Source organism: Telopea speciosissima, chromosome 1 (genome assembly GCF_018873765.1).
Source record: "Telopea speciosissima isolate NSW1024214 ecotype Mountain lineage chromosome 1, Tspe_v1, whole genome shotgun sequence".
Lineage (NCBI taxonomy): Eukaryota > Viridiplantae > Streptophyta > Magnoliopsida > Proteales > Proteaceae > Telopea > Telopea speciosissima.
Window position 1 is genome coordinate 881,155 of NC_057916.1, and position 27,653 is coordinate 908,807.

The following is a 27,653-nucleotide window of genomic DNA, read 5'->3' on the forward strand; positions in this document are numbered from 1 at the left end:
TAGTGTGAGGAGGAGATGAGACGGTTGGAAGAGTCCTAGTATGGTAGGAGTCCTTCTTTCGGAAGGTTCTCTCACGTAGAGCGGAGTGGAGAGTTATTTTCGGGGTCGGACTCTTATTAAGGTAAGAGTCCATGTAGAGTGCGATTCCGTATTGCGCTGGGATCATGGCTCGATCCCTATCCCGTGATTCTCGGGATGTGCTGACGTGGCCCGGAGATCCCCGGTGGGGTGCTATGGGAGCTTCAATGGAGGAGGGCTCGGCCTCGGAGGTCGGCAAGGGAGGTCGGCCCGAGAGGTTGGTCTCGGCCATGATCTCGGCTAGGAGTATGAGCTCGGCCTCAGCCACCGGTTAGCTCGCTCAAATCTGGCCTTGTCAGCTGACTTATCGGAGATGGGGTCGGCCCAATCTCCTGCTCGGCCCAAATCGATTCCCGGCCCGAGATCGGGTCGACCACGTGGCAGCCTCTGATAGGTGGGGTGTTTTATGCCTCATCAGTACTGAAAACTGAAAAATGGTACTATATTTTTGTATACAAAACAAGATTAACAGTAGTCTTTCCAAATTATTCAATGTCTATTAATTGTTAACATCAATGGATAAAAAAGACGTATCCAATGTACGAAGCTCACGCCACTACGATATTGTAAATCATTTTGCTTATATCTTGTTGATTACCTAGAAGCAAAAACCTAATAGAAATCATAGGACCACTCACATCCTAATTAAGTTGAATATTTTACAAGGAGAATATTGCGAGATTAAAATTTCACTGAGGATATTTCTACCCAAAAAATAAATAAATAAAAAATTCACTAAGGATATCAAATCACTGTTCAGAAAAGACGGCACTCATTATGCAGAGGAAACATGGTTATTAAAAAAAGATCCTGGTTAAATTTGGTTCGAAATGTTTATCAAGTTTCTGCCAATTAATGCCCCTTTAGTTTTCATAAAAAGTGCAATTGGTTCCAAATCAGACTCATGTTGGATAGGATATGAAGCAAGTGTAGGAAAATGGATTGTGAACCTAGTTATGGTTTCAGAAAAAATCAATTAATTTTGTAATACCCTGGTGATCCTGTTCCATTGTTTCTTTTATTTTCTTTTATTTGAAACAAGCAATTCTGAATTTTCTTTGGGAGAAATTAGTATATAAAGAAAAACAAATAGATTCGTAGTAATCTTCCCGGATTATTTGAACTTTTTTGGTTATTTATATTAGTGGATAAAAAAAAGGAGTACTTAGCGCACGAGGATCTCGCTACAGGGTTGTCCGTAAATCATTTTGCTTATATTTTGTGTAATCAAATTTTCGATTACTCACATACAGAAAAAAAAACAACTGTGGTCCCAGCTATTGAAGCAGAAACATAATAAAGTGTAAAATTGAAATTCAACCTTCATCCTGGCACAAACAAGAAAAGAACTAATACATAAAGGTTGCATGGAAGATCGAACCCCACATTCAACATTGCCATCAACAGGGATATGTGGGTGACCATAAAGCCAATCTCTTATACTATGACAAAAGTATCTATGGACAGATTATTTAAAGAGTTTTCTAGGCAAGTATAGGTAATTTTACCGTATAGAAAGTGTAGAAACAATGGACAAAGGGTATACGTTGTTCGAAAGATGTCAATATTCACGGGATGAGAGACGTTTCAGTAGCAATGGAGAAAGAGTTACAAGTTTTTTTCCTCCGGTCTCTCTGTATTTACAAAGAATTTTTAATAACCCATGGAATGAGGTATTATTATCAGATTGGCCGGATCGTATTAGTATTCAATCAAGACCTATACCGATATGTGGGCGATCTTGGATTGGGGATTAGTATCGGATCAAGGGTAATATCATAAAAAAACCTAATTTTTAATGAAGAGTAGGGGTAAAAATATGCGATTAAAGTCGATATCAATCAATCAGGATCGGCATCGATAGAGACTTATACCGATATCTCAATCCTCGAGATAACCCCTCGATCATTACAACAATTTAAAGGGAAAACAAAATAAGAAGCTCACAATATAGTCCATAGAATACAAGCCATCAACCCTCTTGTGATTTTGTGATATTAACCATTGAATATGTAAGAAATGGTCTAGAATACCATTTGATCATGTACCCTCTCTTACAATGAGCTTATTTCTAAAATATATGTATGCAATTTTATTGGTGCAATGGTAAAGATTGCTCCATTGTGATCAAGTGATCATGGGATTGAGTCTACAAACAATCTCTCTGCGAATTTTGTGGGAGCTGGATTTGCCTCTTTTTTTTTAATCCTTTTAGTGGTCCACAAACCCTCAATAATGTTTTTAAAGTTTTTCTAGAGAGAATGTTTTTTGTGTCGGGGGCACAAGTTGCACCCAGACACATGGGGGTGGGTGCAATGACCACCTTGCCCCCTTGTGTGACAAGCCCATATGTCTGGGCACAGCCTGCATTGCGGCATAGAGAACATGAGCCCTGTTTTCTATTTTATTTTATCACATGTTCACCATGACAAATTCCTTTGAATTAAAAATTCATGTATCCAAAGAAACGTACTGAACTGAACATAAAATTAAGGGGAAAGTCTGTGTATGTGAGAGGGTGGGAGTTTCAAGCCATTAATTAAAGAGTGAGGACTTATGACTTTTTCAATTCTTTGTGAGAGGGGGACAGAAATCCAGATCGTCTACGGCCTGCCTGCCTGTAGCGGCTATAGCAGCGCACACACAAGGGAAAAATTATCGCCCCCAGTATTGGGGGCGGTGTTGTGCGCATCGTGTGGTGTAGCACCACCCATGTGTGCACAGTGGGCCCCACCGTGCACATGTGGGCGATGTTGTGCTGCACGATGCGCACAACACCCCCAGTACTGGGGGCAATAACGATCCTGATCGCCTTGCCCGTGCGGGGGTAAGGCGGGTCATTGCACCATGCCTTGTATGTGTGCTGCTATGGCCGTGTTACGGGCAGCGTGCAGTAAAGGATCACGATCCGAGGGGGCAGACCGTGCATGCTTACACGGTCGTATGAAAATATCCCCCATTAAAATTAAAAAAGAAAAATCTTTCACACACCAGGGTAGTATAGGAAGTAGAGTGGTATACAACATCGTCGGTTCAAGTGGTAGAACTGAAATTAATTGTAAGTTCGTAGTTGAATATCACAACGAGCTCCTATAAATAGATGATTCTTCCTCCCCATTTGGCCATCTCAAGCCTCCTCCTCCTCCCCCAGCCTCGTACACAAGAGTCGCACCCGATCGATCTCTCTGTAAATCACTCTGAGTAACAGAGATTTAACGAAGGTCTTTCTATAACATCTTACAGAGTTATAATAAAGCTTCAAAATTCCTTTTCATTTTCCTTTGGGAGGAAATTAAGATAATATGCTGCACTCACAGGGTATTTACTGCCACCCAGGCCAACTCTCCTCCCTCGGGATGAACTCCAGGAATATTCTTACACAACATTACAGTGTCACAACCATAACCCCAGCCACCCGCGTCGTCAAACTCCGCCGACAGTCGATTTCCGCTGTAGCGGCACCACCTCAGCCGCGTCCGGCAGTTCCAGGCCCGTCGAAGACACACTCGATGCCACCTGAGAAGGTGGATATCTTCAAGTCTCTTAACGGGTGGGCTGAGGAAAATATACTCCCACTACTAAAACCAGTGGAGCAGTGCTGGCAGCCGCACGATTTCTTACCTGACTCATCCTTGCCGTTGGATGTGTTCGAGGGGCAAGTTCGTGAGCTGCGTGAGAGATCGTCGGATTTGCCCGACGACTATTTGGTAGTTTTGGTGGGTGACATGATCACCGAAGAGGCCCTGCCCACTTACCAGTCTTTCGTCAACCGCCTCGATGGGGTTAATGATGAGACCGGAGCCAGCCCGGATCCTTGGGCCACCTGGAACCGTGGTTGGACCGCCGAAGAGAACCGGCACGGGGATCTCCTCAAGACCTACCTGTATCTGTCCGGACGGGTCAATATGCCCAAGATCGAGACCACCATCCAGTACCTTATCGGCGGTGGCATGGTGAGTAGTAGTAGTAGTAGTAGTACACTGTTCGATCGATGGATCGTAACCTCTAGATTCCCTTTTTATTTTGATTTTGATTTTGATTTTGATTTTCATTCAATATTATGACGATGATGCATGTCTTCTGACAATACGTGGTTAATTTTAATTGGATAGGACACTGGAACAGAGAACAACCCATACTTGGGGTACGTGTACACGTCGTTTCAAGAGAGGGCCACATTTGTATCGCATGGCAACACTGCCAGGCTGGCAAAGGAGCACGGTGACACAGTGTTGGCACGCATCTGCGGTAGCATTGCTGCAGACGAGAAGCGGCACGAGAATGCATACGTGAAGATGGTGGAGAAGCTACTGGAGATAGACCCCTCCGACGCCATGTTAGGGATCTCCGATATGATGCGAAAGAAGATCGCCATGCCTGCTTACCTCATGTACGACGGCCAAGATCCCAATCTCTTCGACCACTTCGCCGCCGTCGCACAGAGAACCGGCGTCTATACTGCAGGAGATTATGCAGACATATTGGATTTTCTGGTTGGTCGGTGGAAGTTGGAGAAGCTAGAGGGTCTCAACAGCGCTGCCAACGAAGCCCAGGATTTCGTGTGTGGGTTGGCTCCCAGGTTCCGAAAGCTGCATCAACGATCGGAAGAGCGGGGACGTAAGTCGAAGCCACGCAGCGTACGGTTCAGTTGGATATTTGACAAGGAGGTTGCCTTCTAGTTTGTTCTTTCTTACCACCTAATTCCTTCGTACGTTGTTACGTGTGAAAACGATGGGTTATAAGAATCTGGGAATAATTAATTATCACCTTCAATTCGCCGCTGGTACCTACAGTTCCTCTAATTGGGGGAGTGAAATTAACCTCATGTTGGGCAGTGTTTCATCTTGGGCAGGGGATAGGGTGATCATTTTAACCCCCATCTGAATAATTGGAAGAATTGAAGAAGACAGAGAATTGAAAGAGATAATCATTAATGGATGTAAACTAAATGCTTTCTGCGTTTCCATTGCTATTATTATTATTATTATTATTATTAATAAGACACTAATAGAAGATCCTGATGTAAACTATAAAAAAACAATTTGCCTTAATTATTATTATTAAAAAAGGAATTCTGTTGTTATTTCTTATTGGATCGATGACATGAACATGAGCTACGGTGAATTGCACCCCGATTTTTCACTAAAGAGGAAAAAAAGACTCAAAATTCGAAAGTACTGCATGGTATACAGTTGTCCAGAAACTCGTGTAGGGCTCTGTCGTTCTCACCGGTATTCACTGTCCACACCCCTTAAAATAGGAACAAATTATTTGTCCGTCCAGATATTAATAGAAGAGATGCAGAAAGAGAGTTGGAATTGTCTCCGGCTGTTCATGAAAACAAAAAACCCCATGAATTTTAATTGCCAGTATACACAATGAGTATTTATACTTTGCGTACATGCAGAATCTCAGGCTCGAAGTTTCCCGGTGGTTACGAGTTACGACAGACAGACAGACAGACAGAGGTGATACTATTATTATTAGAGTTTTTTTTTTTTTTTTTTTTAAAAAAAAAAAATTATTATTAGAAGGGGAAAGAATTTATTTACTAATACCGGGCGGAGAGCATCCAGGCTTTGCCAACTGCCAAGATGCTCTCTCTCTCTCTCTCTCTCTCTCTCTCTCCCCCTCTTTCCATCTTTGTTTTGTTTTACAGATCTTTTTCAATTTTGTCTTCACGCGTACGTTTCTTCCTTCCCATCCCTCTCTTTCACGTCTCTCACTTTCATACAACTCCACAAAGAGAAAAACGAAAATAGATTTGATCATAATGGGTTTTTTCGTTTGTTGATTTCTATTTCTTTTTATATTTATAAATAATTAAATTTATTAGAATAGAAAAGAACAATATTCATACAACAACAAGTCATGTCCTATTTATTTATTTATTTATTTAAATCTCCTCTTAGAAGACAAGCAACAAACACAGGGATCTTAAAGGACGTCGCACCTTATATGAAGCTCCAGTACTGACACCTAATATGACTATTGAAAACAGAAAACGGAACAACCTTACTATGCTTTGAACAAAAAATTTCCACTTCAGAAGCTCATTTGGAATCATTGAACCCATATATAGAATGAGTTCAGTTCGGATCAGATCATGAGCAATCAAAGAAAATATATGCTCCCATAATTCTGAAATAGTCCAACGTAATGCACAAGTTGAACGTGTGTGTTGAGATGATAGTAATGTTATCATATAGAGGGAGACCATACAATACAAGACAATATCAGTCCATTTCAGAGTCTCTAGCTACCCTGAATAAGATCGAAAAAATCGGGCCAAATGGATATACAGCACGCATATTCAGGAGATAGGGTGGTCATTTCGCCTTTTCCCATATACCTAGACAGAGTCTGTGCCCCCGCACAAAGAACATTTGATCATATATATATATATATATATATATATATTCTAAAAGAAAGCCAGACACAAAAAGGCACTCTTCGTGGATTGGATATCCCAATAAGTCAATAATACCTTATGCCTTCCCTCACCAAATGTTTCATTTTTTATTTTTTTTGAGGTTAAAACCAAATGTTTCATTAGAATTCTTAGAGGGTGCATGCCATGGATCTAAAACATGGTGATGGTGTGTCCATAATTTTTAGGGACAATTTTCTTCTCACACTCTAATATTCCTTAAAATTCTAGCATCTTAATATTTTTATTTTTTATTTTTTAAATTGAAAGGTCACAAAAACTAGGTTGACCGTTGACCAATGCCAAATCATCAAACACTCACTTCAATAAAATAAACATGCTGAGGTAAGAATTTAAAATTGGGTTGGCTTGATGGAATTGTGGAATTAATGCAATAAATTGAAACTAGCAGCTAATCAACCACACCCTTTCCTTTTATGACTATTGGATTTTGGGGAACGACTTTGGGTGAGAAATTATTTATTTCTTAGATTAAATTATTTCTTTGAAAGTGAACATAGAGAAGCAATGCAATAAAAAATCACAAGAAATATTCAAGTAAAAAATGAAATTAAAGCAGGTAAAGGAGGGTAAGAACCCACTGGCAGCCTTGTCCAATGCCCTTGCATGCACGTAAATAACTAATAATCAGGGCTTCTACTGAAGATGGGATTGGATTGGATTGGAAGTGTGAGAGGATGGCCCAACCTCAATTGCTCGAGAATTAATAATGCTCTCTCCTTCTCCATCTCCACTGCTGACGTGGGTATGGGTGTGGGATCCTTCACCAACCTCTTCTTTCTTCTTAATCTTTTCTTGTATATGCACGTCCTCCTCCACAGATAGTACCTTAACTTGCGTACCATGGGGACCCTGAACGATGGCTTCCTGGAATTTGATGTGTTCATCCATATTTATGATCTCAGTTTCTTCAACCATCTTCTTCTTCTTCTTCTTCTTCTTCTTCTTCTTCTTCATGAAGAAACAACACAAAGCTGCTGAGAGGCAAGCAAGGAAGAAAAGACTACCAAGTGATACAAACACGACTATTATAATGGTAGTGTGGTTCCCCGGGGGTGGTGGAGGTGGCGTTGGAACAATATGAGGAGGTGGTGGAACCATTGGATGAGATGGTGGTGGTGGTGGTGGTTTAACTATTGGAGATGGAGGAGGAATTGAGGGACGAGGTGGCTTCGGTGCCGGAGGTGGTGGCGGTGTTGCAACGGGTGATGATGGAGATGGTGGTGGAGGTGGCGAATAATAAGGGAAAGCATAGGTAATACGCTTAATAGGAGCCATATTGATAGCTAGTGGGTTAGCTATCAAAGGTAATTAGTAGCAGAGAATAAGAGATGGAGAAGAGAGAGCAGTGTGTAGGTCTATATGTAGTGAAAGAGAGAGAGAGAGAGAGAGAGAGATTGGGGGAACGTTTTGGTTTCATTTCCCATTATTTTATGGATGGATATGATCTAAGGAAAACGCTAAGATACTGAAGCTTTGTCGTTGATTGGATTAAAATGCACGTTCTCAAAATTTCCGAGCTTTCCTTTAAAGAAAGCTTTTCTTCCCAGCTCCTTAAGATACGTTGATGGGGATGCCCAGTCTACCTTTTAACCAAAATTGTTGCGATCAAGGATTTAAGCTTGGAACCAGGGTTCAATTCCATCCGTGGCGATTCTGATCCGGATAGAATTGAACGGAATGGGTCTCAAAATTCCTGGAGTAGGACCTATAGATCTGAAAATTCAGTGATTTGGTCCCCAAAGACCTTAGAATCGGCTACTCCAGAATGTCCAGATTTGGGATTAATTGTTCATGGCCGAATCGGATCCGAACCGAATTTTTGAAACAATTGTAGTTTTTTTTTTTTTTTTTTTTTTTTATGGTAAAATATGAAAGATAATATTAAACATTAGAGAAATATACAGTGTTCTTAGATTGGGCATACTTAGCTAGGTTCACGGTTAAAGCTAAACATAGAGTATCTCCTTGAGTATCAAAACATATTTCCTGTGACATATCAGATATATAGGCTAAATCATATATAAGAGCCAAGGCTAAGGGAACTTGGTTGGAGATGGAAGAATATCAATGATCTGTTTGTTTGAACACCACACTTCTTTAATCTTCAACTTCATACTAGCAGCATGGTCAAGGCCTTTCCGAATACTACAAAGGTCTAGTTCCAAGGAGTTAATAGAATGTATATAACCTACAAATCTGGTTGTAAACGGATCAGATACGAATTGGATGTGATCGGATCTGGATATTCCTTGGCCGAATACGAATACGGATACCTCTACATGGATGCGAATCGAATTCAGATTTTCAACCATCCGTTTACATCTCTACCTTGTGTAACACGGACCTTTCTCCCCCTAGCGGATACAATTCACTCTTAATCCATATCTCTTAGATCTTGATTCTCATTTCCTCATATTCTAGAATCTGTCAAATCTTAAAAAACCCTCAAGATCATATTTATTTATCTTTTTATTATTAAATATTTGGATTTTTTTTAGACATATTTTTTGTAGGAGTATTCGGATTTTTTTTTCCCGAATACGGATGTCCCTAAACGGATAGAGATGCAAATCGAATTCAAATTTTCGGTAATAATTTTTGTCCTTTTAGCATAACACATTGTTTTAATAAGGATAAAATCATGTTATTCCACATGTCAACTTGAAAAACATATATGCCAAATAATGGCATTTCCAGGTTGTAACATAATAGTAAACATCTTTTTTAACTTTTCATATAAGGGTAAATAAGACTAGAATTTTAGGAAAGAAGACTAGAGACAATAAATTAAAACAAAGTTACAATTTCAAATTTCACGACTTTGGTGACCAAAAAAATAAGCACCCTTAAGTAATTTACAGATTTTTTTGGTTCAGATATTTTAGCTTAAACCCAAAAGCAAAGTTCTAAAATCAGAAATGAGATATCCAATGTATTCGATGTAATGAGTTGAATCATATGTAGTTTACGAAAATCAGTATCGAATCATATGTAGTTTAGAAAAATTAGTATCGATTTCCATATCATGACCACGCAATACCATAATCTTATCTATGTGACCACTTGGGCATGTTTGACCGGAAACAATTTAACAAAAAAAAAAAAAGGGTGGGAGATGAATTTTTCTGACCTTAGGTTGATGTTGGGCTTACGTGGAAAAAACGGAACATGAGATTAGGTTGAGTCGTTAAATAAAGTGGAAAAACTTATAAAATTAATATCATATGGGGTTCAATCCGGTAGAAATGACCCAAGGATATATATATTACGACATATCCAAAGTCTGAGATAATTGATTTGAAGCTATTCATCTGTAACTCCTAACATCTCAACACTCCCTTTATGTGGGATATACAATTACATGTCTTAAAGAGGATGACAAATAAATCTTTCTTTGATACCATATTGAATATAGTACAGAAACCCTATGAAGTGCCACTTGGCGATTCAATCCAAAACCTTAATACTTTAGGCAGAGATCAATCCCACAATCCAAAGTCTATATGAATATTATACATATTTGTAGAAGATGGATTGGATTGGGGAGAAGGGAGTTGGGCAGGGCTGCAGAGGACAGGGATGGGGAAATATTGAGAGGAAGAAGGGATTGGGGCGGTGGTGTTCACAACGACGACGAAGAAGAAAGGGCAGCTGATATGGGCCCCACCATATTGGTTGTTAAACCAATGTTTCTATATGAATATTATACATATTTGATTCAAAATTTACCTCTTTTTAGTATTTTTTTATTATTAAATTAATGCTTGCATTAGATCCAATGCTAGTTATCAAAATATCCCAATTCAATGGCTTTAAAAACAGCTGCATTAAATATACACTACCCACCCAACCAAACAAGGTTCTTTCTCCCAAATTTATATTAAAATCATATTTACCAAATATGGTTAAAGAATTAAGTCAATTACCTGATCATGATTACAAAAACTTTCATTTTATGTTCAGAAGTGATTTCACTTGCCTTGCAACTAAACGGTGACCCAAATTTATATTAAAATCATATTTACCAAATTTGGTTAAAGAATTAAGTCAATTACCTGATCATGATTACAAAAACTTTCATTTTATGTTCAGAAGTGATTTCACTTGCCTTGCAACTAAACGGATTCGTTGAGGTCATCAGCTCATCGGTTGTTATCATCTTTTGTAAAGCCCACATAGGAATATTTGGCCCACCCAATAACGATGGGCCCTGATGTAATTATCCGGCGGCGTGCTGGATTGTCTTTCGTTTAAAGAATGCAATCATAATTGAGAACTTTTTTTCTAGCTTTTTTTTTTCTCCATTGTTATTTAATAATATGTTTGATAATTCTAAATTAAATATTGATTCATATTATGTTTGTTGTATTTTTCAACTTTGTTCTATGGGAGACAATCAGCTTTGCTGACTCCCTGGCTTGGAGGGCGCGTACTGTAGGTGATATATACAACGATTTGGTCCAATTCCATCCCATGGTTCCAGGAGATTTGCTCTGTTCCTTCCATTTGTGTTTCACGTTGATTTTAAAAAAGACTTTTATTACCAAAAAAATATATATATATAGATAAGAGCTATTGTTAACAAATCCAAAAAAAAATAAAAATCATGAGGTCCAAGGCAAGGACTAAAAGTCTAAAATATTAAGAATCCTCATCACCATATATGCATCAACCATCATTAAAGAAGTAGACTTCAATTGTAACATGTAAATTTCATTAACAAGGCAGGTCTCAAGCCCTACTCAAAATAATTAGTGCCCATGCAATGCATCTTGGTCTGAGTTGCACCAGTAACGCCAAGTTAATTTTGGAACTCTATTTTCAATACTCATATCACCAGTATTCGATTCATGGGTCTAATCCATTGGATATGAAGCAAAAGGAAAAGGGTACTAGCTTGCCTGGCTCGTCACATATGAATTAGTAAGGATTCCATTAATTCAACTAAATAAGACCGAAATAGCTAGGAACCATTGCAATCAGAGCTAAATTTATTTCTTTGAAAGAAAGGGAGGGGGAGAGAAAAACAGAGAATGCTAGTGTTATGTGCAATAGTCCCACATCGTTCCCATAAGGGATTAGATGTGGGCAAATATAATATTGGGTTCCCTCCCCTTGTAGACCGGTTCTCTCAATGAAAGCACTAATTAATACGATTGGAAGAACTCACCCTCATAAACCGGTCTACAAGGGGAGGGAACCCAATATTAAATTCATTGGATATCAAATCATATATATATCATGTAACAAAATTCTAAAGAGATAAGAACATTTTAATGGCCGAACAAGTGTGTGCATATATGTGTGTGTGTGTGTGTGAGAGAGAGAAAGAGAGAGAGAGATACAATGATTGATGCACACACACAAATCTTTGAATTGCAAAGCAATTTCCAGCAACAACAGCACTCTTGCTAGTGTATGCTACATCACACCATGCAATACTAATATTTGAATCAAGACCGGGCAACCATGTCGTCCTGGTTCGACCATCCAATGGCTCAATGGTGTCATCCGTCAGTAGACTCAGTACCTTGTCATGGATATTGGAATAAATTTTCTAACATTATATTCTTCCCAAGAGTCAACAAGAAATGGGAGAGGGTTAGGTAAAGCAAGACCCATTAATCTCACATTGGCCCACATTGGCCCAGTCAAGTTCGAATCCAAACCGCACATGGGCGGTACCATTGGGTTACTCAATTCGGAAGCAACAAGTTGGCCCCTTTATTTATGGGAGGAACACCAGTCACCCATGATCCCACGGTTTTTTGAAGTGAGAGGGATTCATCCATCAATTACCTCTTGTTTTTTTTTTTTGTAGAAAAATCATAATTAACATGTAAAACATATGGAAATAAAAGAACATATCTCCAGAATCTATGGAATGAAATTAAGCCAAATCATCGTTTATATCACCCACAGAATCCTCCAAGTCATTACAATCGATTAAAGAAGAATGATCTATATTATCCCATGATTTAGCCAAGGACAAATCTCTCGTATTGTTAAATAGGAAGGTCAAGTTGTCCGTATTTTTGCGAAGATTTTTTATATTGGAGATTCCTTTTTGAGAGGGATTGATTTTTAGGAAATAAAAAAAAAGATATAGAAGATCTCATGAAATAAGAAAGGAAACCTTTTCTCACGATTTTGGACAAAAAAAAAGGTTAGAGATTTTTATTTCCCTAAAAAGGGGTTAGAGATTTTTATATGGAAATGATTGTACACTGGAGACTTTAAAAAAGAGATCCAGAAGATCTCATGAAATAAGAAAGGAAACTTCTCTCACGATTTAGGGAAAAAGGGTTAGAGATTTTTATATGGAAATGATTGGCATTGGAGACTTTAAAAAAGAGATCTAGAGGATCTCATCATGAATCATGATCACTAAGAAAGGAAATTAGTGGGAACTGGGAAGTCGAGTCCGGATTTCGGATCCTCTTATAGATCTACATCTACTACACCTAGAGGCAACTTGAACTCTCATTTCTCTCTCTCCCCAAACCCGCAGTTTTTTTTTTTTTCAAATTTTTTAAATTCCCACCCACCGCTCCTCAAGCCCCTACAATATCTCTTCTTTTTCTTTATTTTATCCACTAAGTCTTTCGCTTTCAGACTAATGATATCGATCGATACCGATATCAATACCGATTTGGACAATCCGTATTGGTATAGGCCTTCTTTCAAGCCTTCTTTCTTGTTAATCTGTATGGTTTTATCGATACAGATCAACGATAAAAAAGTAAATAAAAGCCGATCTTTGTCGATACTGGCTGATACATATCACTATGGCGGGATCTACCGCTATGGTGATATAGTGATCTCAAGCGCTATGACATGATCTATCGCTACCGCTATGGTTTCTAGCACTATAGCGTGATCTACCTTTATGGATTGCTATGGGGCTAGGGCAATTAAGTTACTGCTATAGCGTGATCTATCACTATGATGCTATGGACCACTATGGGACTTGGCTCCTGTGCATCCGGACAGCCCGGTTGCATGTATAGCGTCAGACTCAAGGCGGTGCATTTTGACTGCCTTACCCCTGCCCAAGCACCTTGACCGAGTAGGGTTAAGACGGTCAAAATGCGCCGCCTCGAGTCTGGCACTGCACATGCACCCGGATGCACAGGATCTTACCCCTGCTCGGACAAGGCGTTTGGGTAGAGGTAAGGTGGTCAAAACATGCAGCCTTGAGTCGGCAACCGGGCTGCCCGGATGCACAGGAGCCAGGTCCCCACTATGACACGATCTAGTGCTATGGCGTTGTATCGCAAGCTATTGCTATGGGAATTTCTATCCTCTCCTATTACAGCACGGTGCTGTAACGCATCGCGTGGTGGCTGCAGAGGTCATGTGCACCATGTGAGGCCCCCTGTGTCACATGGCCTCTGCAGTACTGCACGATGCGTTACAGCACCGTGCTATAACAGGAGAGGATAAAAATTCTTGCTATGGCGATGACAATCTTCATAGCGCTATAGCTCTATGGCAATTAATGGAATTGATATCGGATCATCCGAATTGGTATTTGATTGATTTTGGGATGAGATCAGAATCGGTATTGGATCGGACGGGCCTCTTCGGTGTTTTCCGAATCATCCATTCTGAGAAAAAGGAGGAGATGAATAAAAACTGGGTTTAGGTTAGGTTATCAATTTATGGTGGCCGCGTTTGGATGTATTATAATTCCAGAAGATCCGGATTCGTGGGTCGGAGGAATTATAAAAAGAGTTTGAGGTCTCTTACTCACTCACTCACTCACTCCCACTGCTCCCAGGTTTCAAGGATGGAGAGGCAGGCCCTTTCACGCTCACTTTCACGTTGGAGGGGGGAGGGGGAATTAACTCTTCACGTTTTCAAGAAGGCTGGATGGTTTTAGAGGCTGCAAGGATCTGCAAACGCCCTAATAAAGAGAAAATCAAAGAAGAAGAATATGGAGAGCAGCAAGGAGTCTGTCCATGTTTTGTAGGAGTAACAAGAGAAGCTACGAGAATGACTTAAGAGGGAGGTGGTTCTTCACGATTTGGATTTGGATTTGGATTTTGGAGAAGATCTCTCCAGGTTTCAGAAGTTTGAGAGGAGGAAACCTCTACCTCTGAAGGATCAACAAGGGAAGAAACCAAGGGATCGATCTGTGCTGCAACTTCCCCATTCAAGATGAATCGACCGGTGCTGCAACCTCCTCCTCCTCCAGGGTGGATTTTCACTTTCGATCAACCTCCTTTACAGGGTTGTTTTTCTCGGGTATGTATTTACCGATTTGTTTTGATTGGAGCAACGCCCTTTCCTTTGGATTGGCCAAAAGGGAAGTGCATAGCTGTGGCCGCCATTTACAGTGGAAGTATCCTAGCCACTCAATTGCAGCATTCGTCTTTATGCTCCACTTACCCTTTGTCAAACATGTGCTGCTGTTTTACACGTACATTACAGAGTACTGTGTCAGTCACTTGGGACGTTGGGACTGGGGACTATGGGGTTTATAAATAGGGATCTGGTTCCTCTCCAGCGCACATCGTGCGGCTGGGGGGTTCCGATCCACACCACCGCATGCATCTCGGTGCAATGGCATGTGGATCAAAGACTCCCTAGTCGGATAATGTGCATTGAACATTGTCCGGCGAGAGAAAAGAACTCAATTCTATAAATAGGAACATCTTTAATAAGTGGGTTTCAATAGGATCCAGATCTCCTATGGCTTAACTGTCAATAGCAGTCTGTGCAACGTGACAGGGCTACACATCGCAATGATCGTCTTCTCCCACTCGGGCAAGGCACTGGGCAGAGAATAAGACGGTCATTGCATGCACGGCCCAATCTGCATCGCACAGACTACTACAAGCAGCTTGGCCGTAGACAATCTGCATTGGTTTCAACATCCATCTCCTTTACACACACACACACACACGTATTAATGTATTAGTGTGTTGTTGTTGTTGTTGCATATATGGGCCGGTGATGATGCTGTTGACATGTGTGTGGGTGTAGTAGCATCGCTATCATATAATTTAGCTGTTTGATCAAGAATCCCATTTAGTTCATTTATGTCACATGTGTTTTTCTCACGAGTTATTTGAGCTTACCCTTACAATTTAATTGATTATTTTACAAATTCACAGCACCTACAGTGCAATTTCTGAAACAGAAACAGAGGAACCGATGATATCCACCCCTTAATTTGAGGGATGAACAAGGGATAGGGATAGTTTCATTAGATATTTTGTTATATATATGGTTTTTAAATATGATGTATGTATGATGATGATGTTTTGAGGGATAAAGATGAACTTCAAAATATACTGGTAGAACAGTTGACATGTTTATATAAGTTGACCCCAAGGATAGTTTCCGATAACTACCCTAGGGATAATAAATCGTCTCTATTCTTTTGTAGTCGCCACATAAATAACGTTTAAAGACTTATAAAAATATCTCTCGTTTTTGAGTGGAGAGAATTGATTCTAGTGGATAAAACAAAAGTTATTTCTACTTAAATCTTTGGGTAAGTTCAAGGTTATTCCTAACTTTACTAAATAATCCTACTAACTACCACATGTAAGGAAAACAGTAAATCTAATCTAATAATATAGATATCTTGGCAAAATAAATAAATAAAACCATGAACTAAAAAAATGTGTAAGAACATTACAATCCAGCATAAAAAGACCGATACACTCCTAATTCTTTCCACTTTTGCAGGTTTGTGCCAGTCTTTTCGTGCTAGGCTGTGCCCGCGGTACACCAACGACCGTTTAGCGTTCAAAAATGTATAAAAAATAAATCACAGCACACCGAGCTCCACCTCGCATCGCTTCAACACTACTCATTTTCATGAAACCTTTTATTTTATTAAATACATTTAATATACAATATTTAATTTTTGTTTGGTAGAAATTTAACATACAACATAGTGTCTTATTATTAATTAATTAATAGCAATGGAAACATGGAAACGTGAAAATGGTTCAGGTTCTTTCTCATACGAGAACCATTCCATCTGTTCGCCTCTGCCTCAGAGCGTACAAGAATGGTTCACCGACGACGAGAACCTGATGGGATCCCAATGGAAACGTAGAAATTATATATTTTACATCGATCCATTAATGAGTTATAGAGGTTGTCATAACCCATAACACCCATCGCATCGTTTTGACAGTTAACAACGTAGGAAGGAAGGAATTAGTGGTACGACAGAAAGAACTAATTAACTACAAAACTAAAAGGCAACCTCCTTGTCGAAGATCCAACTGAAGCGCACGGTGCGTGGCTTCGTTTTACGTCCTCGCTCTTCCGCTCGTTGATGCAGCTTTCGGAACCTGGGAGCCAATCTACACACAAAATCCTGGGCTTCGTTGGCAGCGCTGTTGAGACCCTCTAGCTTCTCCAATTTCCACCGCCCAACCAGAAAATCCAATATGTCTGCATAATCTCCGGCTGTATAGACTCCGATCCTCTGTGCGACGGTGGCGAAGTGGTCAAAGAGATTGGGATCTTGACCGTCGTACATGAGGTAAGCAGGCATGGCGATTTTCTTTCGCATCATATCGGAGATCCCTAACATGGCGTCGGAGGGGTCTATCTCCAGTAGCTTCTCCACCATCTTCACGTATGCATTCTCGTGCCGCTTCTCGTCTGCAGCAATGCTTCCGCAGATGCGTGCCAACACTATGTCTCCATGCTCCTTTGCCAGCCGGGCCGTGTTGCCATGCGATACAAACGTGGCCCTCTCTTGGAACGATGTGTACACGTATCCCAAGTAAGGGTTGTTCTCCGTTCCCGTGTCCTGCCCAATTAAAATTAACCACGTGTTGGTCATTTTGTCTTTGTTTTTAAGTAGTAGTTCTTTTGTCGGTCATCCGTCTATTGCATTCAATGTATGTATATACGTATGTGTACCTTCCAAACTTAAATATATATGCATCCTATTAAATGCTGAAAAATTGTAGAGGTGAGGTTAAGCCTTACGAATATTAATACTACTCACCATGCCACCGCCGATAAGGTACTGGATGGTGGTCTCGATCTTGTGCATATTGACACGTCCGGAGAGATACAGGTAGGTCCTGAGCAGATCCCCGTGCCGGTTCTCTTCGGCTGTCCAACCACGGTTCCAGGTGGCCCAAGAATCTGGGCTGGCTCCGGTCTCATCGTTAACCCCATCGAGGCGGTTGACGAAAGACTGGTACGTGGGTAGGGCCTCTTCGGTGATCATATCACCCACCAAAACCACCAGGTAGTCGTCGGGCAATTCCGACGTTCTCTCACGTAGTTCACGTACTTGCCCTTGGAACACATCCAAGGGCAAGGATGAATCCGGTAAGAAATCGTGCGGCTGCCAGCACTGCTCTACTGGTTTTAATAGAGGGAGTATATTTTCCTCAGCCCACTCGTTAAGAGACTTGAAGATCTCCACCTTCTGAGGTGGCATCGAGTGTGTCCTCGACGGACCTGGCACTGCCGAACGCGGCTGAGGTGGTGCTGCTACAGAGGAAACCGACTGTCGCCGGAGTTTGACGACGCGGGTGGCAGGGGTTATGGTTTGGAGGTTATAATGTGTGAAATGGATCAGGGTACTGTTAATCCCAAGGGAGGAGAGTTGCCGTGGGTAGCAAAAAAGACTACTCTGTGAGTGCTGCAGCATATTTGCTTAATTTCCTCCTAAAGAAGAAGGAAAGGACTTTGAAGCTTTATAACTCTGGAAGGGAAGAGGGTATTATAGCAAGACCTTCTTACTCTTTATAACTCGCACAGAGAGAGAGAGAGAGAGAGAGAGAGGGGGCCGGGTACAACTCTCGTGTCTGTCTGTTGTAGAGGAGGCTGGATTGAGAGAGATGGCCAAATGGGGAGGAAGAATCGTGTATTTATAGTTCTACCACTTGAACCGTCGATGTTGTCGATGTTGTGTTGTGTGCTAGTCTACTTTTAATATTTTTGGAGTGCGCGTTTTTATTTTTTTAAACACGAATACTTTTTTAAATCCACTAGGTTCCAAATTTCATGTACATTTTCTTACGTTTCATGGATATTAATATTTGACCTTTTAAATCCCAATAAAAAAAAAGGTAAATGCTTTCGCAATTCATGCATATTTTCTGGGGGTTGAAGATGAAAGATCGAAATTCCACCCCTGAGATGCCACTGCGTGTGTTCTTATTGGTTGTCACGTGCGTATGGCCCTTGCCCTCCCCCATAGTGTTTCCATAAAAATGTATAGTACACATGGATTTTGATTTACAAGTTTCTAGAAGTCATGCAGTGGAAATTGGCCAATCAGTCCTACTACAGATTAAGGATCGGGCCTTCCTAACTAGGGAGTCGAGCAAACTATTTTCCTCCCTTGGAATAAAAGTAAAATTACATGATTCTGAACTCGATGCCAAATAAGTGATATCCTAGATATGGGGATAATTGTAATTAGTGTATCGATGCAGTCACCAGTGAGAAGTGAAATTAGTACTTTGTTGTTAGATTATGCAATTTGCCATAACATGCATGTATTGGTCTACCACTATTGTCACAGATAATAAACCCAAGACCTGCATTAGAGGTATGAGTTTGTAGGGATGCATCACAAATAGGCTCCCATGATGATTCTTAATTGTAGTGGCATTTGAGTAATCGGGGTGGTATAGGGGTACGTAGGGGGATGCATGAATCTCAAAATTCATGGAAAGCCCTCTAAGCTGCTTGTTCTTAGTCCTTCCGGTTTGGTTCCTATTTGGGTTTGAGGTCTACCTTGACAGGGTTATCGATCTATTCTCTCCATAAGGTTAAAGTTGTTGATGGAAATATGTGGAATGCAAATTGCTGCCAACCACACCCTTTTATGACGACTATTAAATTGTTGGGACTTTGGGTGAAAAATAAATCATTTTTTACATTAAATTATTTCTTTGAGAGTGAAGATAGAGAAGCAATAAGAAATCACAAGAAATATTAAAGTAAAAGTTGAAAGAAGAAGTAGGTAAGTAGTGGAAGAACTGAATGGCAGCCTTCTCCAATGCCATTTGTATGCCTGCCCGTAAATAACTAGTAATATCAGAGCTTCAATTCTGCTGAAGATGGGATTCCATGGAAGTGTGAGAGGATGCTGGTTCAATCTCAATTATTGTTCGAGAATTAATGCTCTCTCCTTCTCCTCCATCTGCACTGCTAATGTGGGTGTGGGATCCTTAACCACCAACCTTCTCTTTCTTCTTAATCTCTTCTTGTATATGCACGTCCTCCTCCACAGATAGTACCTTAACTTGCGTTCCATGTGGGCCTGGTACGATGTCTTCCTGGCCCTTGATGTGTTCATCCATATTTATGATCTCAGTTTCTACAACCTTCTTCTTCTTCTTCTTATTCTTTATGAAGAAACAATACAAAGCAGCTAAGAGGCCGGCAAGGAAGAAGAGACCAAGTAATACAAACACGATTATTATAATGATAGTGTGGTGCCCCGGCGGTGATGGTGGAGGTGGAGGTGGCGTCGGAACAATATGAGGAGGTGGTGGAACCATTGGATGAGATGGTGGTGGTGAATAATAAGGGAAAGGATAGGTAATACGGTTAACGGGATGAGGCATGTTGGTACGTAGTGGGTTAGCTATCAAAGATAATGGGTGGCCAGGATGGATAGAAGAAGTTGGGATTAGTAGGTAGAGCAGATCGAGAATGAGAGATGGAGAAGAGAGAAGAGTGTGTAGGTGTATTTGTAGTAAAAGAGATCGAGAGGGATGCGGGTAGTGGATGGAGGGATTGGGGGGAACCGAAGCTTTGAGCTAGGTTTCATTCATTTTTACTTGTATAAGTTTTGAGTACGTACATGACTTGATTCTCATTCTAAGATAATGATGATATTGAAGCGTTGTCATTGATTGGATTAAAATGTACGTTCTCAAAATTTCCGGGTTTCCCTTCAAGAACGCTTTTCTTCCCGCCCAGCTCCTTAAGATACGTACGTTGATGGGATACACTCTACCTTTTCACCTAATTAAAACACCTACTCTCTGATCCGGAAAGAGGACTGGAATCGGGATTTTTCATGGCTCCGATTCCAATCTGATTAGACCGATTCATTCGACTGATCTGCTTCTGATTTTTTGAAATAGTGGCTGTGATTGAATGGAGTAGAGTCTGAGTAGTGGACTCGACCTTGATGGAATTGTGGAATTTTTAAACATTGAGTTTAGGTAATGGAAAAAATCTTGTTCTAAGCAAGCTTGTTGAAAAAGAAATTCTAACTTTAGGAAATAATGCATTAATAAGGCAATCACAAGGGTTACAGTTTCAAAGTTCACCATGCTGGTGACTACAAGAAGCACCCTTAAGTAATTTATATATAGATTTTGGCCGGCCAAATGTTTTCTGTCCTAATTATGATTTTTATTTTAGTCATCAGTTACAAAATCATAATTACAAAGATTTTTCTTTTTCTTTTCAGAAAGAGAGGAAGTACAATGATTGATGCACGCGTAACATGTTTACTATCTTGGTACGTTGTATATCTTTTTTTTTTTTTTTTTTTTGGTTGAAAGAAGATTCATTGAATACCAGAGTCATTACAGGCAGTGGCCTCTTTCTCACAGAGATTTAGAAGCCACAGAGTGGAAACTGGCCAATCCATCGGTGACTCAATCGACAGGGCCGACCGGGCCAAGGAGTCTGCAACCACATTAGACGACCTTGGAATAAAGCAAAAAAGACAGGCAACAAAAGAGCTTTGAAGCTGAAGAATATCAAAGCCCACAGCATCAATCTCATAGTCGAAGCTTCTTGAATTCAGTTGTTGAATCAGGCTTAAGCAATCCGACTCCACCACAATATGAGATAAATGGAGTTTAGCCGCTTGAAGAAGACCCGTTCTGATAGCAAGCGCTTCAGCGTAAAGACTAGAATCACAGGAGGTACCTGAAGAAAATGCATGTATAAGAATCCCCCGATGATCCCTGATGATGACCCCTAAACCTCCTTTACCAGAATTTTTAACCCATGCTGCATCACAGTTAATTTTAAGGAAAGGCTCATTAGGGGAGTCCAAGAATGGGAGGAAGGAAAATTTCGCTCTTCAACTTCAACGAGATCGAGGGAGGTTTGCAAACCACCGAAGAGAATTCTTGATGAGCTTTCTCACCATGGAAATAACTTCTTTGTGGTGACCATTGCTTATTGTTGAAAATCAAATCGTTACGCGCCTTCCAAATGAACCAAAGTAAGAAAGAGGCCGGGAGAATCGTTCTTGAGCCGACTTTTTATCCCTGCTGAAAATAGGATTCAGCACTGCAACCAATCGCTCATCTTATTGAAAGTAGGCATAGAGGTTAAGTGAGATAAGGATGAGCCCAACCAAACGGCTCTAGCAAAGGGACATGTAAGGAGCATGTGACCAACTGTTTCCAAACTTTCCCCACATCTGAAGCAAGCCGGATTAATAGGAATTTTCCTGGCCATGAAACCTTCTCCAATCGCAATTCCATCTGCACAGCATCTCCACAAAAAAAGCTTGACTTTCGGCTGGGTTTTAGCATTCCATATTCTTTTCCACAATTGATCTGTCATGGACATATGATTCTTATGAGCAACTGATGAAGAGGAGGATTGGTTAGATATCTTAATCTCCTTCCTATTGTTCAACAAGTGATACATGGACTTGACCGAGAAAATGCCTGACTTCGCTCCACCCCAAACCATCTTATCTTCACTGGGAAACAAGCTCAAGCTAATTTTTAGGATCACCCTCTTATCAGCTGGCAAAAAATAAGCATCTAGTAGATCCACCTTCCATGATCTGGTTGGAGCATGAATAAGATCTGAAACTCTCTCAACAGGGCAATCATCCGGTTTTTGGGAGATAACTTTGAAGTTCTTGGCCGAGGGTATCCAATTATCCTCCCATATTGAAATTTTATCACCCTTCCCCACCAACCATAACAGACCAATGGATAAAGCATCCCTACCTTCAAGGAGACTCCGCCAACCCCACGAAGGTTGATGCCCCAGTTTAGCATTTAAAAAATCTCCACTAGGAAAGTAAATATTCTTCATCATCACTGCCCAAAGAGAATCCGGTTTTGAAATCATGCGCCAAGCATTTTTAGCAAGTAAAGCTTGGTTGTTAAGATACGGATCTCTAAATCTCAAACCTCCAGAATGCTTTGAATTACACATTCTATTCCAAGAAACCCACTGTAGCTTCTGTTTCTCAGAATTGTCATCCCAAAAAAATTTTGCAGAGGCCCTTTTAATCTCCTCCAGAGAAGATTTTGGAAGCTTAAAATTTGCACCTGCATAATTTGTCATTGGGAGGGCTGCAGATTTCAATAAGACCTCTTTACCTACTGCTGATAGGAGAGACTTCTTCCACCCCTGCAATTTGGAGATAGTTCTGTCCTTAATATTTTCAAAGAGCAATTTTTTGGAAATGCCAAAATCTGTGGGAAGACCAAGATATCTAGCCGGACCATCTCCATAAGGAATCTTAAGCACTCTAGAGAACCATCTTCTAAATTTTGCATGAGTATTTTTGTTGAAGGTAATGCAGGACTTCTTAAGATTGATCTCTTGACCGGAAGCTTGACAGTTACGATCCAGACATTTCTTCACTTCAATTACCTCTTTAATATGAGCTTTACCAAAGAGAAGACAATCGTCAGCAAAGAGAAGATGGGAGAAGACACTGCCTCGATTTCTAATTTTAATACCATGAATCTCTCCTTTTGAAATTGCCGCATTAAGGATGGAAGATAAAGCTTGAGCACAAATAATAAAAATAGCCGGAGATAGGGGATCTCCCTGTCTAATTCCCCTTGTAGGGATGATATCCCCGCTTTCCGATCCATTAATCAAAAGAGTATATGAAACCGACTTGATGCAAGACATCACAAGTTTAACCCACACTTCTGAGAAACCCAATTTAAGAAACATCCTCTCAATAAAATTCCAATTGACTCTATCATATGCTTTGCGCATATCCAGTTTAATAGCCATGAATTGGGATTGGCTTTTCTTTCTCCTTTTTTTAATAAAATGAAATAGTTCATGAGCTATGAGGATATTATCGAAAATATACCTACCCGGAACAAAAGCCGATTGGGAGCTATCAATAATAGAGTCCAAGACCATCTTGAGTCTAGTAGCCAATAACTTGGAGATAATCTTCACTGCCACCGAGCATAGACTAATAGGACGAAACTTATCTGCAGAGTCAGCATCTTTAGACTTTGGGATTAGGCAGATGAGGGTACGGTTATGCCAAGTTGAGAGAGATCCATTTTTAAAGAAATCAATAACAAATTGATAGATATCTTCTCTAACGTCTCAAAGTCGGGAGATTTTAGAGGGGCAAGAGAAAAAAGAGCTGATTTTACCTCCTCCAAATCCGGTATTCTACACAGATTTGCATTAACATCTTCAGTGACCACTGATTGAATTTCAGAAATCACCTCCTCAATTGCAGCCTCATTCGTGCACCCTTCCTTATAAATCTCCTTGAAGTACTCCTGAAGAAGGAGATAAACATCCGCTTCAGATTTGGTCCATGAGCCATCAGCTTATTTAAGTTTGAAAATTTTATTATTTTGGCGCCTTCTGAGTGTAACCACATGGAAAAACTTTGTATTTAAATCTCCCCCTTTTAGCCAATCAATTTTGGATTTCTGTTTCCAAAAAAGCTCTTCTTTCAACAACTCTGCTTCCAATTGAGTGATAATCATTTCTTCTTTCTCTTGAAAATCTTCATCCTGCGACTGAGATTGCAATTTCTCCAACTCCTCCTTGAGCTGTTGGATTTTGACATGAATATTACTAAAGCTCCTCCGATTCCACTTCTTAAAGGTAATCTTTGTATTTTCCAGTTTCTTCGCCATTCTATTTGCGGGCGACTCTCCTGAAGAGATGGACCAGCCTTCCCTCGCCACATTGCCACAATCGGGATGGGAAAACCACATATCCTCAAATCTAAACGGCCGGATCCTCGCCACGTTGTATATCTACTCTCTTGATGAGGTTGTATGTATCTCAATCTCAATCTCAATCTCAATCTCAATCTCAATCTCAATCTATATAAGTAGTGAACTTCCGTTGTCCCTAAATGTTGCGGGTGAAAACCTCCGATGCCCGGTTCGCCCACGGATGAGCCTGTAAAAACCAAGCGATGAGCACAAGAGAGCCGGTGTGGCTCCGGCCTAGGACTCTCCGATGCTCAAGTCAGGTCTCCAATGCAATAGCGTAACTGCGTAGTAAAAGCAAGATGAGGAATGGTGCTCCATACCTGGGTATTTATAGAGTGAGGAGATGAGGCGGTTGGGAGAGTCCTAGTATGGTAGGAGTCCTTCTTTCGGAAGATTCTCTCGCGTAGAGCGGAGTGGAGAGCTATTTTCGGGGTCGGACTCTTATTAAGGTAAGAGTCCATGTAGAGTGCGATTCCGTGTTGCGCTGGGATCGTGGCTTGATCCTTATCCCGTGATTCTCGGGATGTGCTGACGTGGCTAGGAGATCCCCGATGGGGCGTTATGGCGGCTTCAGAGGAGGAGGGCTCAGCCTCGGAGCTCGGCTTAGGAGGGCGGCCTAATGGGTCGGCCTTGGCCGTCATCTCAGCCTGGGAGGTCGGCCTTGGCCGTCACCTCGGCCTAGGAAGTCGGCCCGAGAGGTCTATCTCGGCAGTAAGCTCGACCAGGAGTTTATGGCTGACCTGTATGAGCTCGGCCTCAGCCACCGGCTAGCTTGCGCGAGTCTGGCTCTGTCAAGTAACTTATAGTGGAGATGGGGTCGGCCCGGCTTCCTGCTCGGCCCAACTCGATTCTCGGACTGAGGTCGGGTCGGCCCTGTGGCAGCCTCTGATAGGTGGGGTGTTTTATGCCTCATCACAGGCTCCCCCACTCATCAGGGGTCGGCTCGGCACTGATGAGTGAAATTTCCTAGTATGCTTGTCTGGAAGATTTTTGTGGTCGAGACGAGCTTATTTTTTACCGTGGATTTGACGTTGCACGGTCTGCCGGTTGGGTGTCAATGCCACGTCAGCGAAGTCATTATGGTAGGCTCGGGAATTCGAAATGTCCTTTGATCTGGGCCGTTGAATTATGCTGAGTTCTGCTCGGCCGTTAGATTAGTTCAAGCCAAGAATTATAAATAGGCGACTCCTAACTATTCATTCTTCACTGCTCTAAACTATTGACTCCTCGGCAAGCTCGAATTCTTTAGCTCTGTAGCGCTTGGCCTTTACTGGTTCGTAATCAGCTCGGCCTTTGCTTCGTCCGCGCTCAGCTCACCCTCAGCTCTTCTTCAACTAGTAAGTCTTCTCCGCCCAGTATGTCAGTTGGTAGTAGTCTCATGGGCGAGCTGTTCGTCAGGGCGACAGAGGGCGCTAGTCCAAGCCGAGAGCTCCCTGCTCGTTCTCCCACCATAGACTTGTTGGGCTCGACTTCAGATGAGCCCAATGTAGTAGAGCCTCGTCAGGCCGAGGTGGCTGAACCTCCGTTGCTCCTGGAGTTCTACCACGTGGCCTAGCTAATTGCCACGGACCGAGCCAAGAACTCTGGGTTGTCCTCATCCGCTGAGGAGTCAAGTGAGGGAGATTCGTCCGAAGTGGGGGTTGGCTCGGTCAGCTCGTCCACTGACGCCCCTGAGCTCGAAGAAGGGAGTGTCGGCACCGTTCCGAGCACTATCATGGATGCCGACCTCGACTATTTGAGGACGACCTACGCCATCCCCGAGGACATCCAGCTCTGAGCTCCTAACCCAGGGGAGATGGCCTGCTACATTAGGCCTGGCGAGGTGGCTTTATACGAGCTGCCCTTCAAGTATGTGTTCAGGCTCCCCGTCCTCAGCCTGGTGGACCAAATCTTGGACCACTTCCATCTGTCCCCGGGTCAGCTGGTGCCAAACTCCTGGCTGGCAGTGTACGGCTTCTACGCCCTATTTTGCGAGATGGGCCGAGGTGCAAGCGTAGCGCTCTTCTCTCGGCTCTTCTTCTTGAAGAAGTCTCCAGAAAAGGGGTGGTATTATTTCATCCGCCGATCTGGGAAGAGTGTGTCCCTGGGAAGCCACAAGTTTTTGGTTGACACGTCGAGCTTCAATAAGCAGTGGAAGCCCCGCTTCTTCTTTGCTTCGATCCCGAACAGCCCTCTCCGAGCCGAGTGGAAGGAGATCCATTTGAATTATGTCAATAGGGTACTACCCCTGACCGAGAACGAGATGACCTCGCTTGACTTAATCCTCCAGCATCCGCCCTTCGATGTCCTCCAGCTTCAGGACGAGGGGTTTCTTCAGAGGTGGCATATGACCCCTGGTAGGAGCCCCGAGCCGAGCCCGTCTCTGTTGTTCGAGCTGACCCCTTTACTTAGTCTTCTTTTCTTTTTCGACTTATTTTTTATGTTCTCGGTTTCTCTTGCAGTGGTTGGCCACATTCCCCCTATGGATACAGCTCGGCTAAGGGCTGAGACCCTCGTGGACCGAAGGAAGAAGAATGCAGAGAAGAAGTCCAGGGGCGAGTCCTCCAAGGCCCCCAAGGGTAAGGCCGTGATGTTGGGCCCATCGGACGCTGTGGTCGGCCTTGAGGCCGAGAAGAGTATGGGCCCAGTGGGGTCTCCGAGGAAGGGGAAAGGCCGAAAAGGGGAGAGAAGCCCGTCGAACGACACCAAGCGTCAGAAGCTCTCGGTCAATCTGACGAGTGGTGGTCTTTCGCCCGTGGCTTCACCCCCCAACATCTCCCGATACATCTTGGGGAGGGCCTCGGCTAGCAAAGTTCCTGTGAGGCCGACCTGGCGCCTCTTCCCAGGGGACTCGGCATTGACGTCTGCCGCACACGCCAAGGAATGGCTGGATGCAGGTCGGCTTCCAACCGACAGGGAGAAACTTGAGGCGCTGTCTGACCCCGAGCTCCTCTCCACCCTGTTTCAGGATTTCAACATGGTAAGTTTCCTGGTCGGCTCTTATGATTAGATCTGATCTGTGTAGTCTGTCTTGATTTTTGTTCTCATGCTTTTTTGTAGGGCTTCGCCAAGGCAGTGGAGACCATGCTTCTCTTTGAGAGACTCCTGACCGAGAACCACTCCTTGGGTGTCCAGTGCAAGAAGGCCTACCAGGAAGCGGTTCAGAGGCGTCGGGAGACCTAAGAGAGGCTTACTGTCGCCGAGGC

General features: G+C 42.0%; 4 protein-coding genes across 5 annotated transcripts; 1 reads left to right on the forward strand and 3 right to left on the reverse strand.

The window, feature by feature from the left end:
* Window positions 1–3,430: 3,430 nt before the first annotated feature.
* On the forward strand, window positions 3,431–11,874 carry LOC122648852 (stearoyl-[acyl-carrier-protein] 9-desaturase 6, chloroplastic-like). 2 transcript variants are annotated; one of them, XM_043842127.1, is made up of 4 exons: window positions 3,431–4,031; window positions 4,191–4,760; window positions 8,686–8,690; window positions 11,860–11,874. In XM_043842127.1, exons 1-2 carry the CDS (start codon window positions 3,435–3,437, stop codon window positions 4,755–4,757), a joined length of 1,164 nt encoding a protein of 387 aa, XP_043698062.1. In that variant the 5' UTR covers window positions 3,431–3,434; the 3' UTR covers window positions 4,758–4,760; window positions 8,686–8,690; window positions 11,860–11,874. The 2 variants fall into 2 exon arrangements, with proteins under 2 accessions (XP_043698062.1, XP_043698061.1); XM_043842126.1 differs by lacking the exons at window positions 8,686–8,690; window positions 11,860–11,874 and having other exon boundaries at window positions 4,191–4,762.
* Window positions 7,105–7,835, reverse strand: LOC122648854 (protein TRACHEARY ELEMENT DIFFERENTIATION-RELATED 7A-like). The gene has a single exon (XM_043842130.1). The coding sequence runs from the start codon at window positions 7,805–7,807 to the stop codon at window positions 7,166–7,168; it is 642 nt and encodes a 213-aa protein (XP_043698065.1). The 5' UTR covers window positions 7,808–7,835; the 3' UTR covers window positions 7,105–7,165.
* Window positions 11,875–16,750: 4,876 nt separating the features above from the next.
* On the reverse strand, window positions 16,751–18,091 carry LOC122648853 (stearoyl-[acyl-carrier-protein] 9-desaturase 6, chloroplastic-like). Its single transcript, XM_043842128.1, has 2 exons — window positions 17,520–18,091; window positions 16,751–17,318 (listed from the first exon to the last, which is right to left on the reverse strand). The coding sequence occupies exons 1-2, from the start codon at window positions 17,961–17,963 to the stop codon at window positions 16,752–16,754; spliced, it is 1,011 nt and encodes a 336-aa protein (XP_043698063.1). The 5' UTR covers window positions 17,964–18,091; the 3' UTR covers window position 16,751.
* Window positions 18,092–19,707: 1,616 nt separating this feature from the next.
* LOC122639001 (protein TRACHEARY ELEMENT DIFFERENTIATION-RELATED 7A-like) lies at window positions 19,708–20,106 on the reverse strand. The gene has a single exon (XM_043831845.1). The coding sequence runs from the start codon at window positions 20,104–20,106 to the stop codon at window positions 19,708–19,710; it is 399 nt and encodes a 132-aa protein (XP_043687780.1).
* Between the last annotated feature and the right edge of the window lie 7,547 nt (window positions 20,107–27,653).

Excerpts from the sequence above, each read along its gene's own strand:
- LOC122639001 (XM_043831845.1), bottom strand. The coding sequence starts at position 20,106 with ATGCCTCATCCCGTTAACCGTATTACCTATCCTTTCCCTTATTATTCA.
- LOC122648854 (XM_043842130.1), bottom strand. The coding sequence starts at position 7,807 with ATGGCTCCTATTAAGCGTATTACCTATGCTTTCCCTTATTATTCGCCA.
- LOC122648852 (XM_043842127.1), top strand. The coding sequence starts at position 3,435 with ATGAACTCCAGGAATATTCTTACACAACATTACAGTGTCACAACCATA. Across the intron at positions 4,032-4,190 it reads ACCTTATCGGCGGTGGCATG|GACACTGGAACAGAGAACAA; the intron begins GTGAGTAGTAGT and ends TTAATTGGATAG.
- LOC122648853 (XM_043842128.1), bottom strand. The coding sequence starts at position 17,963 with ATGCCACCTCAGAAGGTGGAGATCTTCAAGTCTCTTAACGAGTGGGCT. Across the intron at positions 17,319-17,519 it reads ACCTTATCGGCGGTGGCATG|GACACGGGAACGGAGAACAA; the intron begins GTGAGTAGTATT and ends TTAATTGGGCAG.